Source organism: Falco naumanni, chromosome 13 (genome assembly GCF_017639655.2).
Source record: "Falco naumanni isolate bFalNau1 chromosome 13, bFalNau1.pat, whole genome shotgun sequence".
Lineage (NCBI taxonomy): Eukaryota > Metazoa > Chordata > Aves > Falconiformes > Falconidae > Falco > Falco naumanni.
The window spans coordinates 18,814,486-18,830,406 of NC_054066.1; the positions used below are offsets into that span (position 1 = coordinate 18,814,486).

General features: G+C 48.3%; 1 protein-coding gene across 2 annotated transcripts in view; it reads right to left on the minus strand.

The window, feature by feature from the left end:
• Positions 1-3,854: 3,854 nt before the first annotated feature.
• The window catches only part of PDE6D (phosphodiesterase 6D), a 38,108-nt gene continuing 26,041 nt past the window's right edge, over positions 3,855-15,921 (minus strand). For both annotated transcript variants that reach the window (XM_040613739.1, XM_040613740.1), the window contains exons 2-5: positions 13,200-13,288; positions 7,844-7,969; positions 6,885-6,990; positions 3,855-4,479 (exon numbers count right to left, since the gene is read on the minus strand). In XM_040613739.1, the coding sequence (XP_040469673.1) occupies positions 4,398-4,479; positions 6,885-6,990; positions 7,844-7,969; positions 13,200-13,288 (403 nt within the window). In that variant the 3' untranslated portion in view covers positions 3,855-4,397. The remainder of the gene's footprint in view (positions 4,480-6,884; positions 6,991-7,843; positions 7,970-13,199; positions 13,289-15,921) is intronic.

Sequence of the window (15,921 nt, forward strand, 5' to 3'; positions counted from 1 at the left end):
GAGCAAGCAGGATTTTGGCACAGGGAAGGTGACGCAGGCAGGATTTTGGCACGGAGCTGGATGCCATCCATGAGAATGGGATGCTCTGCAAGAGGGGCTGTGGTGATGGCTGGGCCTGCAGTGCAGTGGGGGGTGCCCATGGAGAGCGCTGCCGTGGGTGCCAGGCATGCAGTGGGGCGAGGTGGGTGCTGAGCCCTGAGGGGCTGGTGGCTGGAGGCTCCCCAGGGCAGGAGGAGTTGGGCACCTTGGACTGAAAAGAGGCCCTTTGGCTCCTGCCTCTGCCCTGGCTGCCCTCCTGTCTTTGGGGACGGGTAAGTCACCTGGCAGCCCCGAGGTCCCTGTGCCTGAGCAGTCTGATGCCTGGCTGGGGCTCAGCCTGCACCGGCCTGGTGACCCAGGAGCAGGATCTGTGCCCCCCAAAACCTTCCCAGGCCTCCTGTCCCCTCCCAGTGCTGCTGGGGGAGTTGGGAAGAGACAGCACTGACCCAGCAGGCTGCCTGCCCGCCCCTGCTGCCCGCCCCTGCTGCCACTGCCACGTGCTGCTCTGCTCGCTGCCTGCCCGTGCGGGAAGGTAAGAGTAGCAAAGCAGGCACCGAACATAACGTGGCCCTGGGCTGTTTGTACACCTTTTGTTCACCAGTAACTTTCATGCATCAGTTAACTAACCGCGTTAGGATGGCTCCGCTTCCCACCGGAGCGTTCCTGGGCAGGGCGGATCTGGGGCAGTGTGCCAGCAGGAGCCCCAGCCGGCTTCGCCAGGCGGTCAGGCAGCTGAGAGCCCCCGCGGTGGCCGGGGAAGGTGTCTGGGCAGTAGCCGGGGCAGGTAACGCCCCAGGGGGTGCTGGTGATGGGCAGTGAGGGCGTGAGAGCCTGATGCTTGCTGTGTGGCGGGGAGGAGACGGCCATGTCCCTCCATCACCCTCGTCGCAGCGAGCAGGCAAAAGCCCAAACTGCCTGGAGTCAGGGTCCCGCTTCACAGCCAGCCCTGCACCCCTTGATGGGTGGTTTCCAGTGGCGTAAGCCATGCCCGCACTTTCAGTGAGCCTCTGTGGCGTGGTGCATCCCAAACCCATGCAGACAGCTCCCCCAAAGCCAAAAGCATGTTGTGCATCACTCTCCTCCTGCGCTGCCTTTCTGACTTCATCCAGTGGTGATGTGACACCCCAGCTTGGAGGGGCTCCCAGGCAGAGACGTGGCTGGAGGGCAGTGAAGATGGAACTTGCTTTTTACAAGCTTCACCCCAAATCTCTCCGTGCCACCCCCCCAGGCTGTGCACAATCCTGACTCTCGCGTGCTTCTCCCTCCCTCCACTTCCCCATATGCCTCTGTGGCCTCTGACTGGGAGTCCGAGCTCCGCAGGGCCGCCCTGCCCTCGCTGCCAGGTGTGGGGCAGGCTGCCACAGCCCTCCCGGTGTGGGGGGCGGCTGGTGGGGGGCAGCCTCGCCAGCACCTTCCCTGCCCCCAGGCTCCTGCAGAAACAAACGCCCTCTGTGTGCGGGCAGCTGGGAGCCACCAGTGCCCACCGTGGCAGCTGCCAGCAGTGAGCTGGGGGAGGCCGTGGCTGGCAGCTGGGCATCGCCCGTGGCGGTGGCAGCTGAATCCGGCCAGTTCCCTTTCCCCAGTGCCGCTTCCCAGTCCCAGTGTGGTGAGTGCCAGGAGGTGGCTGCTCCAGGTGAGCCGAGGTTTCTGCGAGCGGCCGGGCTCTGGGAAGGGCCCTGCGTGGCGAGAGGCTCCGCGCCTGCCCCAGGCAGGTCCTGCCACCATGGAGCCCCCCTCGCCACCATGGAGCCCCCCGGTGCAGAGCGCGGCGGGTGGATGGGGCTGGGGGAGTCTCCCAGCCCCAGAGGTGCCGGCCAAGGCTGGGAGTATCCAAGCGGGAACTTTTTTGTTAAATAAAAGGGGGAATCGCTGTGGTGTTCCTCGCACCCACTTCCCCCCTCCAGCTGGCTTTGCGCAGACGGTGGCACGGGGCTGCCTGGGCACATGGAGGGGTGGTGGCAGTGGTGACACATGGAACCCCTGCCCCACTTGTCCCTGTGGTGGCACCTTCGCTGCCCCAGTGCCGGCGGCCCGGCTGAGGGCTCCCCCCCTCCCCTCGGGCTCCCCCCTCCCCGTAGCCCCACGGGGGGGCCGGGCTGAGCACCGACCCCTGCTCCAGGCACCCGGGGGCCGCTCACCAGGATTGTGGGTGCTGTCAGCTCAGCCCCCGCTGTCCCGCCCCACTGGGGCTCCTCGGCCGGCGGGGCCCGGCCCCCGGCCTTTGCTCGCTGGGTCCCGGCGGGAGGCCGAGTCCCGCACCGGGGGTGCGGGGGGTCCGGGCGGGGCTGCCCGGGGCAGGAGCGGGGCAGCTGCAGCTGTTCCCCGCGGAGCCGCTTGAGGGCAGCAGCGACCCGCCGCAGCGCCGCCGGCTCCAGCTGGGCAAACTGGGTGAACTGGGACAGCCCGGGCGAGGCGGGCGGGGAGCAAAGGGGCTCCGGGAGCCTCGGGCCGTGTCAGGCCATCACGCGTGTCGGTGGCCGCCCGAGCCCCCGCAGAGACCCCAAGCGTGGGCGCCCGGCAGGGAGGGCATCCCCGCGGGCACCGTCCCCGCCAGCGAGGTTTGGGGTTCGGTGGGTGTGAAAATTCAGGGCTTGGCCGTGGTTTAGCGGCGGACGCGGCAGTCCTGGGCAGACGGTTGGACTCCACGATCTTAAAGGTCTTTTCCAACCTAAACGGCTCGATGAGTGTATGGGTAGAAGGGAAGGCACGCAGCCGGGTTAGCGCCAGCCCTGCCGGGAGCATCCTTGGATACGGTGGCAGAGGCTCCCTGGCACTCGGTTGTAGCTCAGCTTGGCAAAAGGAGATGCCTTCTCCTTGTCTCTGCTGGACACCTCCTGTGTGTGCCTAGCAGAGTGTCTATCCCAGAACATACCAGTACCTGCTCTCAAGACCCTCGACCTTTCATTTTTTTTCTTTTTGGATACTCTTTGATGGGCATACTACCATCGCGGGGTGTTGATCTCTTTGCATAAAGGCTGGCCCACAACGGGTCATGCTGCCCCGCAGACCCAGCAGGCTGAAATCCATCCGTGAGGTCTCATGGGAAAGCTGCTACAATGGCTAATGCTCTTCTCATGGGGATTAAGTCCAACTTCAGTTTGTCTACAGAAAATTTATGCTGTACCCCTCTCACGTACCCTCAGTGGCTGAATTCAGGATCCAAAATGATGCGTTCCATTTCCCTGTGACCCTCCCAAGAATCTCAAGCCCACCCACAGGACAGGCTGACCAAAGTGTGGAGTGATCATAAAGCTGCCCATGATGTTTAAGAGCAGAAGCTGGAGATGCTCACTTCCCAAGATTTACACGTGCTAGATCTAATTATAAATGACAAAGCAAAAGAGTAGTGGTAGCGCTCGAGAAACCTGTCACAGCAAAAGTGCCGTCGCGTGTCATCAAAGCCGTGCATGCGTGGGGATTGTTGGCACCAGCACCTCCAGCCACAGCCGTGCCTCAGGGAGCTCAGCCCAGCACAGGACTGGTGCTGGCGGGCTCAGGGGAACACAGGTTTTCCAGAGGGGTCTGAGCATCCCCAGGAAAGCAGAACAGCGTGCAGTGCTGCTCAAGAACCCGGTGACTGGGCAAGCAGGACAAACTGCCCCGCGGGATTGATGGACAGAAATGAGGCCAAGGACAAGCCTCGGTGAGAGCAGTCGGGAAACCTTTCCTACGTGGTCAGCGGGAAGAAGCGAAATGTAACAAGAATACGGGGGCTGTGGAAAGGCCTGTTCTGCTGCTGGCTCGAGTGGCAGGAGTTTGTACCTGGTGCGAGACATTTTTATAACAGAAAGGAAAACGCACAGAACTAACATTTCTTCCCTTCTTTGGACAGTAGGAATGTTTTAATTGAGAAATTTGTTTTAATTACATTAGGTGATATCACAGTCTATTTTACAAGTTCGGGGTAAGAGGATATGTGGACCAGTTACACAGAAATCCAGTGAAAGGATAAAAACCTACAACGTGAGAAAAATGAAAAGGTTAACGTAATCCGTCAAAGATGAAACGCATTGAGAGTTTGGTGTGAGTGGAATGGGAGATTATACCAAGATCCAGAGAAGTACAAAGGATGAGACTAACGTAATTTACAGTATTGGTTCTGCATGACCATCGTTTGCCTGTGTTCAGAGACAGCCTCTATTCCCCAGTGCATCGCTGAGCAGATGGTCCTGTCTCTGAGGATTTGGTCTGGTCTTGTCAGAGGAGAAAGCAAAATAACTGATGGGCAAAGGTCACAACCCACGTTGAGCTGGTCCCCAGGGTCACCGCCTACAGGAGTGTCTTCCACTGGATAGTCGGGGGGTTCTGCACCAAGAACTGTGTGGAGGAAAACTAAAACAGCTCCAAAAAGCCCCATCTCAAACGTAGAAAAGTCTCACTCTGGAAGTGCTTACGAGAAGATCGTCGTCATAGAATTTGGTTTCTATAATAACATTACCACTGTGGAAGGAAAAGAGGAGAAAGAAGAGATGTTAGAAGAATGCATGAACAGTAGGCAATGACTGCTCCTCTCAGTGCTCTCACAAGCCGGGGCTGACACCTTACCCCTGTAGCACGAGCTCTGGTTTGGAGCTGCATGCGAGGAGCACTGCGTCCTGATCCGGGGGTGCTCAGGGCTGAAGGATCTCCCCACCGCACTCCTACATGGAGCAGTTCCCCCAGTCCCTCCCTTCTCGCCCCCTTTCTGGGCACAGTACCACGCAGGCTGCAGAGTGCTCACAAACTGCTCACATCTACCGCTAAAAATAAACTAGCAGTCCCAGCACCTTCAGGCCCCTCTCTCTTGCAGTGAATTGTGAAAACTGATGGGAGTTCTTTTTTTATTTCCCATCTCTGTCCTCTAGTGCTGAGCAAGCTACTTCAACCAACTTGTCATTTCCCTCAAGAAGCGCTTAAATGCAAACACACAAGCATATTTTATGCAAACTGCGATGGAAATGTAGTTTTGGGTGTGACAAAAGCTCTGATGATTTAACTTGCTGACTTTGAGATTTTGGTAGACAAAAGTAAGAGCTTTGGGGCCGTTACAACACCTGGACACCTGAGCAGCGTGATCTGACCATGTCTAAATAACCTGGCTCTTGAAAATCAAAGCAGCTGTTCCATCTCCACTGTGGCTCTCGGTGTCTGTAACACTGGCAAAGCTGAACCTGGCAAGAGTGCAAGGTTTTTGCTGTGGTGTGGACAATGCTTGAACTCAAATGTCAGGGAATGTTCTAAGTCTGATATTCAGTCATCCTGGGAATCCTTTGCGCAGAGTGCCTTGGTTAGCACCAAACGTCACATCCCCATTTTGTCCTGCTATGGAAACACCGAGACGAACGTGAGGTTTTTGGGAACACCAAAAAGTGAGGGGCTCTCTCCAAGTCTTGGCAGCTGAAAAAACCTCATTTCTTTTGGGCCACAACCCCCCCTCTGGATTTCTTTGGACTAGTGATTCTACTGAAAAGCCTCAAGAATGACTTTAGGACACCTCCATGAATAGAAGAGAGATCTGTGCGGCCCACTAGAAGCGGACAGACTCCAGGGAAAGTATGGGGCATTGGAAAATCCTCAAGGTTACTTGGGAATTGGACTGCCAAGACTCCCAGTCCTAAAAATGCCTTGATTTCTTCAGATGGTCAAACCCAATGCATCAGATGTCGGTTTCTTTACCCCCACTCCCAAATCTGGCTCCTCCGGTACTGACTGAAAGCCACGAGCTCTGGGACCCCAGGACGTGTGTAGCACCTACAACTTTCTGAGCAGATTGTGGCAGGGAGCACTATTCGAACGCTGATGCTTTCTTCTGAGTCCACTCTCTCTTTGAAACGTGCTGTGAATAGAAATCGGTGAGGGTAGTTCCCATCCCAGTGCCTTCTCTATGCGACTGGCTTGCCTCCAGACAGGGAACGAGAGGGAAAACGCTGGAGAGGGAGGTCTTCCAGAGGACAGAGTGACCTTGCGGTGAGACTAGCTGCTCCCTGTCTGCCTCTTGTTGGCAGCAGGATTCCCATACCCTTCTGTCTCTGCTGGCAACGTGCTGCTCATGTGCTTGCCAGCACCCATCGAGCACTGCAGGGAGGATGGCTTTTTGTCAGTGATTACAGCCTCCTGGGGGGCCTCCCTCAAAGAGCCTTTTCTGTCATCCCACGAAAGCTTGTGCCTTGCTGTCCACACTCAGAGCGATGCCCAGCGCGCGTTATTCTGGCGCAAGTTCTAGAGATTGCTGACTCAGAAGTCAATGTGCAAAGAGAAGCCAGGACTAGATGTTTCTGAGGAAGGTGTATGAGTCCCATTACAGGTGACTATAAAATAACCGTTTCCTACCTGTTAAGCGTATTTTATCCCCACAAACAACTCTGTGTGACTAAATGCATAGTTTATAAGCCAATGTGAAAGACACAGAGCTTGGCAAAACAGTACAGTGATGAAACAAATGCTAAGCAGCTCCTGTGGGTGATATACTGCATGAAAGACAACCACCTTGGACAAGAGTTAGTGATCAATAGCTGGATTTGAAAACGGCCCAAACATCTTTCTTTTTCCTGGGTGTAAGGGGTACTAAGCTGCAAAGCATTTTTAAACTCTTTCACGGTTCACCTTTCAAAAAAATTAAGCAACTCTAATAAAGGATCAGTTCCACTTTCTCCAAGCTTTTATTGCTGTATTAATGCAAATTGGACCTATGGGAAGGAAGGTAATGAGGTCGGCTTAGCCCCTTTTATTTCTCAATAGGTAACAGTAGTGAGGGTGATTCAGAGTTGGTAGCAGCTCCCTCTCTTCATTCCCACTGTGGCCCCCAAGGAAACGCCACACTGCTTTTTTTTGCCTGCTCTCAGATTCTGTAAGCCCAAGGCACTCACGTTAAAACGTTAGCTGGCATCATCTGTGATTCAGGTGCTGCCTCTATCAAGGACTGCCAAGTGTTTGTGGAGTTAGGAATCACAAAACCGAATTCAAAGAACCATTCTGCAAAGTAAAAAGAAGATCCAGAGGCATTTGAAAGAAGATAAAATCCACAAATGGTCCTTTTGCTTTTCACCTGACAGGCTGGGGAATTCCCTAAACTGTCCTGCTGTGCTGCCAACATTTTACATTTAAATTACTTTGTACAGCTTAAACTGCACTGAATCCTGCCCTCCTCTTGAAGCAGATACTCCCTTTCTAAAATAGCTGATGGTAATGATAAAGTCACACCACTTCCTTAGCGTTCAGTGGAAGTTTCACCACACCTAATTGGGAACAGGGAAACCACACTCCCCCTCTTGCAGACATCCCCCAGATCCAGTTGCGATTAAGTGTACAACTGGTTGCCCAAAAGACAAGGAGCTCCATGTTTTATCTCCCCCTCCTCCACCCCAGATTAAGAGTAATTCTGCAGTGAGGGAAGTCAGAGGTGCAGCTCTGGAGTCACGCAGCCAAGACTCAGTGGCACTGCTGTCACCAAAGTAAACCAGAGGCTCCTTTAGCCCAGCCTCCAGTCTGGCAGTGGCCAGCACTAGGTGCTGCAGAGGAAGACACATGAATCCCTGTGATAGGTGACTCTAAAATAACCTGTTTCCTTGCCTCAGGCAGCCTGCGGTGGATTTATGCCCTGAAGCATGATTACCCAGATTTTTTTGTTACATAACAAAGTGTTAATACACTTATGAAATGCTATCCCTAATACTGTGGCCCATTAGTCCTGACAAGATGAGTGCTTCTGTGCTACTCTAAAAAATTAAAATCACCACGTTCAACCCATTTTAGTTTCTCTAATCCCCAGCACGCTGGGGGTCATTCCCTGCACTGCAGCAGGACTGCACACAGGGCAGATGCGTACCTTCTAGACACTGCCCTTTGAAATAAACTTTCTGTTCCAGTCGGAATTTCTCCATTTGTTCTGCTGAGGAAAAGTTTAACTCCCGAGACACTGCTTTGCATTTCAGGATTTTTTTGGGAACTCGAGCTGTGAAACAGATAAAGAAGGATTATTTGGACACGATAAAACAAACCCACCTGCTTCAGGTGCTCTTATAATGTACTTTGAAATAACGATTAGTGCTAGTACAAGATCATAGTAGCAGGAGAAATGCAAACACACAGGATTTTGGTTTTACATTTGCAGGAGTGAAATCCAAGATGCAAATAGGTTAAGTATCTTGCCCAGAGCCAGTTATGAAACTTGTGACAGAACCAGGGATACAACACTGATCTTTCAGACTCCTGTTCTTAGCTGTTCAGTACTAAAGCCCGCAATTCCTCAAGTTGAAATATGAGATCCAACTTCAAGTTTGATTTTAGGAAGTGTGCTGAAGATCACAAGTAGCCACAGGCCTGCATAGCGCACCAAGCGTGTTAGCCCTTCTCACTTCTCCTTCCCTTTCAGACTGGGCATCCCCAGCAAACCACAAACGGCTATTTCTCAGCCCAGCAGCATTGTTCCAGCCATCTCACATAGCTCTGGGAGGTCGTGCTGTGAAAGTGTACAAAATGTCTGCTCCCTAAACACTGAGACCCACACAGGCAGTAAAGTCAGTACCAGAGAGTTTAAGAGAGAGCAGTTTGGCAATCCGGGGTTTCTGGGCTCTTGCAATGGGCGAGACACCAACAGCAAGTGGCAAACGGTACCTGGTAGGTATTTGATAAGGCTTTTTCTACAGGTGGAGGAGTAAGAGCAGGGACAGTTTGGGAGCACTGATTAAAATGCTGAAAGGCCCCGATCAGGAGAATATAGGGGGGAGTCAATGTACTAAAAATCTCCCAAGCCTGTCATACTTCAGTGGCGTGACTGTACATAATCCTTCCTGCATATTAGAAAATGTTTCATGTAAATTTATTAGAAATAAAGAGGGGAGGGAATACAGCTGGTGTGTGCTTTATGAGCCAAACTGTTCCTAAATGGAAAGTGTATCAAAACATCCATGAGTAGACAGCAGGCTGCTGTTTAATAAAAGGAAGAGTTTACCAAACCCCAGGCAAATCCATCTATGTAGAACAGTTTAATGGAGTAGGACCTTGCTAAGAAACCAATCTAGAGAGCTGAGGGGTTAGGGAATATAAGCTACCATCCTATCCCATGGAGAAGTACACAGCCCACGGATTGTTTAAAAAAAAAAAAAAAAAGAAAAGGTAAAAAAGAAAATTAAAAGTCTAATGGAGAATTTAAAATGTAAAAGCTCTCTAATAATTTTTAGTCTTTTTTTTTCAGCAAGAAATCTGCATGGCACCATCCTTTACTGCCCTCACAAGTACAGACTACAGTCTGTTGTGAATAAACAGCTCTTTGCAGTTAAGTGTAAAATGACTTGTTAAAACTATTCTGTAATTTAGTAATTACATTTCTTTCATCCCCAAGACAGACTGCTGAGAATGTTTGCTTTAATATTGTAAAACTACAAAATAAAAGGTTATTTTAATAAAACAAGGACTGTGTAGACTTTAAACATCTGATCTAAGATATTTAAATTTATATTTATACCATCAAGTAGAAAATTTTAATTGAAATTATTTTAAATTAAATTTATTTTTACACCTTTTTTTCCATTACAAAGACAGAAGAGAAATCAGTTTGATTCACATCAGTTAGGTCCATTTTAAAACATGCTGAAATGCAGGTAAGCATGTTTTAAAATGGACCTAATACCTGCCCATTTATTTAAGCACTTATACAGCTAACATATATTTAGTCAGATACTTAATTCTGATCAGATTTGAAAGTCATGAATGACACATTTCTTATTTACTAAGCAAGTCATTTTGGGTCCAACTGCGTTTAGTTAGAAACTGAAATTCGGTTGAAATATCCATATAATTATGTTTTCATATAGTAGTTTAATAAAACTACCGTAAATATTTGGGACATGTAAGAAAGAAAGCTATCTTACTCAAGCTTATTTTATATTTCAAACTACATATTTTCTTAGATAATGAAAGGATTATTTGTATTTCCTAAATGAAAGCTGGTTGTGGTGACTGGGAACAACACTGGGGATTCTACAAGTGCTACACCTCAGCAGCTTACTCCAAGATTTGCTTGTATGTTGGAAGAAACCAAACTTTATGGATTTGTATCTCCCAGATTGCCTCCCAATTTTGAATGCGCTGTCACTGAACTGAGCTGACTGCATACACAGAAAAGGTCCTGCTGTCAAAAGCTGGTTCGTTAATTCCAGTTTAAGGTGCTCAGGCAGTGATTTTCACTACTTTCAGCAGTTTAATGTTAAGATTGTGGCAGCTATCCAATACCACATTAATATTCTTTTTAATTAATCTAAGTGGTAATAGTAAGTTTAGGTAGTAATACAGTATCATGACTTTAAAACTAGATACTACATGATACAGTATCATAATTTTGAAATAAAAGAGTTCATTTTCAAAAGAAACCTGTGCTTAAATCAAATAGAAGTCCTGTTTAAAGGAAAGAATTTTATTCACTCTGCTATATATTTGATTCTTTGCTTGCTGTGTCTACACTGTGATTTGCTCTGAATGGCCACAGAACACACACACACAAGTACTATATAATGACTCTGAAACACACATGGCCTTCATTTTAGAACAGTTTGTTGTAGTTTAACCCCAGCCAGAAGAGAAGTACTGTGCAGCAGCTTGCTCACTCCCTTTCCCACTCCCTTTGCTCCCACTGAGGGAAGGGGAGAGGAATAATATCCAAAGGGAAGGGACAAATCCAAGTGATGCACAATACACCACCACCCACTGAGTGATGCCCAGCCAGGCGCTGAGCAGTGATCAACAGGCACCGGCCAACCCCCTGCCCAGTCCATACGCTGAGCATGACGTTCTGTGGTATGGAGTATCCCTTTGGCTAGTTGGAATCAGCTGCCCTGGCTGCGCTCCCTCCCCATTTCCTCTGCCCCTCCAGCCCTCTCCCTGGCAGGGCCTGAGAAACTGAAAAGTCCTTGATTTAGTATAAATACTAGCAAGCAACAACTAAAAACACCAATGTGCTATCAATGTTGTTCTCACACCAAATCCAAAACACAGCACTGCACCAGCTACTAAGAAGATAATTAACTCCATCCCAGCTGAAACCAGGACACAATTGTTCTGACTGTTTGCCCTTGCCTTTCTGTTGCAGGACTATCAGAATCACATTTCCCCACACCTTTTAATTCATAGTCAAATTATCCTCCTTTGTGGGAATCTCCTCCCCTTCTTAGCCTATTTATTGAGAATAATCTATCCATCTCAGCCTTCTTTTCTTACTAAGCCATGTCAGAATGGCTTTTTTCCTCTCTTCTCCTAAGGAAGACCATCCTCCCATGCACAATCTTTTCAGCGGCTTCTCCTAGTAGCTCTCTGCACCTGTTCCAGTTTGCAGTCATCTGTCTTCTAGATGGATGACTGAACTGCACACTGGATAAGGTCTTAACAATTTCTTGTACAATGGGCATTAATCTCATGCCAGAGTATGTTTTAATTAATTCCCCAAGCTCCTCTGATGGAGGGGAGGGTTTCTGTTTCATATGTGGGAAAAATCTGAGACCCTGTGAGGTGATATGATTTGCCAAAATGAGAAAGACGGCAGTGGGGAAATGGGGCACCACAACAAACCCTCCTGAGACACAGCTCCAGCTGTCACCTCTGCCCCAGATCACACCTTTCTGCTGTTTGTATCGAACCACGGCAGTGCAACGGTCTGTTGAGACAGTGAAGAGGATTCAAAGACTATCCATGCATCCAAGGGGAAGCTTTTACAGTGCAAAATCTGGGAAGACTGGGAATATTTTGAGTTAATCTTCTTTGCTTTCTACAGCCTGATTCCTCATTTCTCCTAGGTCTCCTGTTACACAGCTATTTTAAGAAGACAAAGCATCACTAACCCACAGTTTAAGAAATATAGTACCACATTTCTTTTAAGTTGTATTTCAATTGCTTTCCTACAGTTTTATACGAAGATGCTGGAATGCTTTGCTTTAATACAGGTATCTTGTATGACAGACATGAGTACGTATCTGTTAAGGCCCATCAGCAAAACTGTTTGCTCTTAGCACTGCTACAAGAATGGGAGTACAGGTTAGCAAGGCTGAAGGAGACAAAGCTTGGAAAATGCTCTTAGTAATCGCTGAATCACAGCTTTGCTTTCCTCTAGCTCTGATCGGCATCCTGTGTTCCAAGCATCAGGCTCTTAAGCTGAGACAACCTACTACTGGTCCTGTTAATGAATTCTTGTCATAAAGCAGACGAATGTTAACTGGGGACCAAATGAGGAGAAGGCAAGTTATTTCTCTTGTGCCTTAATCTGGCTTTGAAACCAGGTGTATTGCTGGGAGACTACCGGACTCACAGTGTTTTGCCAGAGATTTTCTGTATGCTTTCTGGGCAGAGCAGGATTATACACTGGTTGCTTCCTTCAGATGTAACAGATTTTCCAGTTTATGGGAGAAATGAGTCCTCGTAGTGACAGTCAGAACTCAGTCCTTGATGTTTAACCAAATACATCAATGTCACCAGCATAATTAAGCGATCAACTTCACTCCACTTACTGGAGATCAGCTATGGTACTCACATGATACAAAAACCTTCAAAACTAGTTCAGTGAGGCCAGACTTCACAGAGCCAATGCCAAGCTCTTGGCAAGGGATGTCACCTATGACAGTGCTTTGTCACAAAGGGGGAAGAGTAAGGGACACTGAAGTCCTCTGCTACTCAGTGAGGACAGAAGTGAAAGGGCAACAGTCCTTCCTAGCAATGCTAGACGGACAGGAGAGCAGAGCAAACGTGCCATGTACACCACTTCAAAGCAGAGGTCAAATTTAGCACAGGACAGTATTAGGACAGTTGTGGCCAGGCAAGATAATAACCGTATACGCTTCTTTCCCACTGGTTGTCCATTTGACCTCTACCTTGACTAAACATTGTTGTTACACTGAGAAAAGTCAATATACTTTTATACTTTTCATTTTGGAACAAACACTCAACCTAGCAAAGGTTGGCCACTCATTCCTTACCCTGCTGAGCTCCCTGCTTAGCAGTTTAATTTGTCCCTTTTGCCAGCCACTGATCCACTCCCACCCTTCTCCACATGTCCCCAGGTTATTGTGGTGGAAGTCTCTGAAGATGTGAAGTAACAACCAGGACATCTGTCTCTCAAAGCAGGTGCACGCTCACAACGCTGGTGACTTAGACATGTAGCACCACCCAGCCCCAAAATGTACAATAAGGCCACACAGTACCTTCATGCTCCACTCCAGGTACAGAGAGATCTTCTGTTCCTTGCCAGAGGATTTTCCCTGTTTCAGCATCCCGAAGGTTCATCCAATTTCTGATTGGGAAACAATTAAGGAAAACAAGCTATCTGCATCCCTAAATGCTGTGTCTGGTATTCTTTCTTAAGCCTTGAAATAGGCTACTCAAGCTGTTTTAATCATGTTTTCTGATTCTCAGGAGGCCAAGGAAGAAAGATGCTTTTCCCCAGAAAATAAATGAACAAACCAATCCTTGACCAGAATGAATGCAACGAGAGTTGTATAGTCACAGATTTAGTTTTCACTTTAGACTGAAGCTTGTTAACCTCATTTATCATTTTCCATTTGTTCTAAAGGATACAGGCAATGTCACTGTGCTGTGGAGAAGCAAGAACATTGCTAACAATAACAGATAATTCTACACAAGCAATGGCTGTTCTTCAGCATTTGAAAAATGCTAGAAAGAGAAGTGCTTCCCTTATAACATTAGAAAAAGAGTAACACCTGATAGAGCTTGTTTTCCTAACTTGTAAATTATTAGTATCAAGGGTCGTTCTATTGCTGTTGACCCTGTAACTGCCACTCATGGGAATTCTTCAGTTGCTGAGTGCTAAGCAAAGAGAGATCCTCTCTTTTCACTCTCAGCAAGTGAGGCTGTGCCAGCTTTCAGAAAGCCCAGATCAGTGATTTAGTCATTAAAGTTACAGGCAAGTACGGCATACTCATATTTTCAAAAGGACAATTAATAACTATCTTAAGCACACCTTTAAAACATCTCCCCCATAACATAGCTCAGACATCGACACATCAGGACAAGGCGCCTGCACAGCTGCCCAACGCCGCTCTGAACAGGGATACAGCCACCAGTGAGCCCGAGGCCCTGCAGCAGCCTCCTGCTCCACAGCTCATCAGGGTGGCTCCGAGGAGTCACCAGCACAAACACAAACAGCCTGAACAGAGCAGGATCTGTGAGATAAGCAATGCCTTTCCAGGTGTATTCTTTTGCTGGTTTATGGCAGCGTAGCCTTCGTACTCAGTAATTCCTAGACAAGAGACTGGAAACTATCTGGGAGAAGGGGAGAGACCAACTGCTCAAGGAACTGAGGAGGTAGAGAAACAGAAGAGGGACAATATGGACCTTGATGTTGGTATAAATAGGAGCTGTCAGAGATACGCATATTGAACTCATCCTCTAACATACAGTTTCCAGGCAGACTCACACAAACTCGTCACACTGATCAAATTTTTCCAGAGCTCCAGGGAAGAAACAGATGCTTTAGCAAATTTTGCATTACAGGGTAACATTTGTTTTAAAATTATGTGTGTGGAGGAGGGAAAGGAAGATGGCTGCTTCAGCAGGGCTGTGAGGAGCCTTTCCCCTTCTGAAGTATGGGCAGACTTTCCATGTCCCACTAAAAGGGCAAGAGGGAGGAGGAAAGTAGGAATATGTGCACAGGGTCCTTTTACACAGGCACGGTCTTACAGCTTCCAAAACTTAGCAACAACTTGGAGCATGGGAAGAGGGAGTGTAGGGCAGCTTACTCATGTTCTTCCAAACATGTTCTAAAACACATAATATCTACCACTTGTTCTGTGATTAAGGCAAAAGTGAAAGGGAGAGAAGGTGGAAAGCATCATAATCTGAGTGCCCCATATGCCACCTCCATATCCTGACAGAAAGCTGGAAAGCGGAGATCTCTCCCCAGCTAGCAAACCAGGGGAGATGGGGGCTGTTGGCAGGCAGGTCAGAGAGAGAAAATGAGCAGCAGCATGGCAAGAAGGACCTGCAGCAGGACAGGGCTCTCATGTGGAGCTGACTGGAAAACTCAAAAGTCCCCAGCCAACGCCACCCATAGGATGGAACCACCCCAACTGTAATTTACAATGTCCAAAAAAAAATCCACCATTTTTTGATTTATCTTCCCCCAGAAAAACACGCAAACTAGCCAGGGTGAAGCTATTTGCATGGAAAGCAGTGTGCAATTTATCAAATGCCATGTACGAGGGAAAAATAACAAATGAGACGATCTGAGCATCTCACTGACAAATTCATTTATCTTCACAACACCCTACGATGCAAACACTCGTGACTATTAGCTGTACAGTAATTCAGTAAAGTGGGCACTTGATTATCAAAACCCTGTATTACCTTTAAAAAATGGTCCCCTTCAGAAGTATTTACTTCCTATTTTTTCACTATCAGTGGGAGTTATGAGCTCACAGGTCTGGCCATAGGCTGTGCAGTGTCAAGCTGAGCAGTAGACAAGTTCCTCTGAACTGGAAATGAAACACTAACAAAAAGCAAACCCACCGCTGCACAGGAACTGATCCAGCCTCCCAGGTGCTATACCAGCACTTTTAACTAACAGACTACCTTCCTTTTTCTTTGCCATGCCTTGCCTTGCCTTGCTTTGCCTTCCTGTCCCTCTTCCCTTACCAATTTTTGGAGTGCTCTGACAAAAGTATTAAATTAGAACTGCCCTTCAAAGAGTGTATGTAGACTCTCAGCTTAATTATTATCCTTACTTGAAATCCATAGTTATAGAGTGATAGTGAGCTACTATTTCTGGTGAGAGAAAACACTGCTGTAGACTATTGACCTCTGTTGCTTCTCTCTATAAGGTTTTATCTCTCAGTCCAGTCCAAGAGAGATGATAACAAGTTATGTTGTCATGCTGAATAATGCCAGATATGTTAACATTTGGCGTGT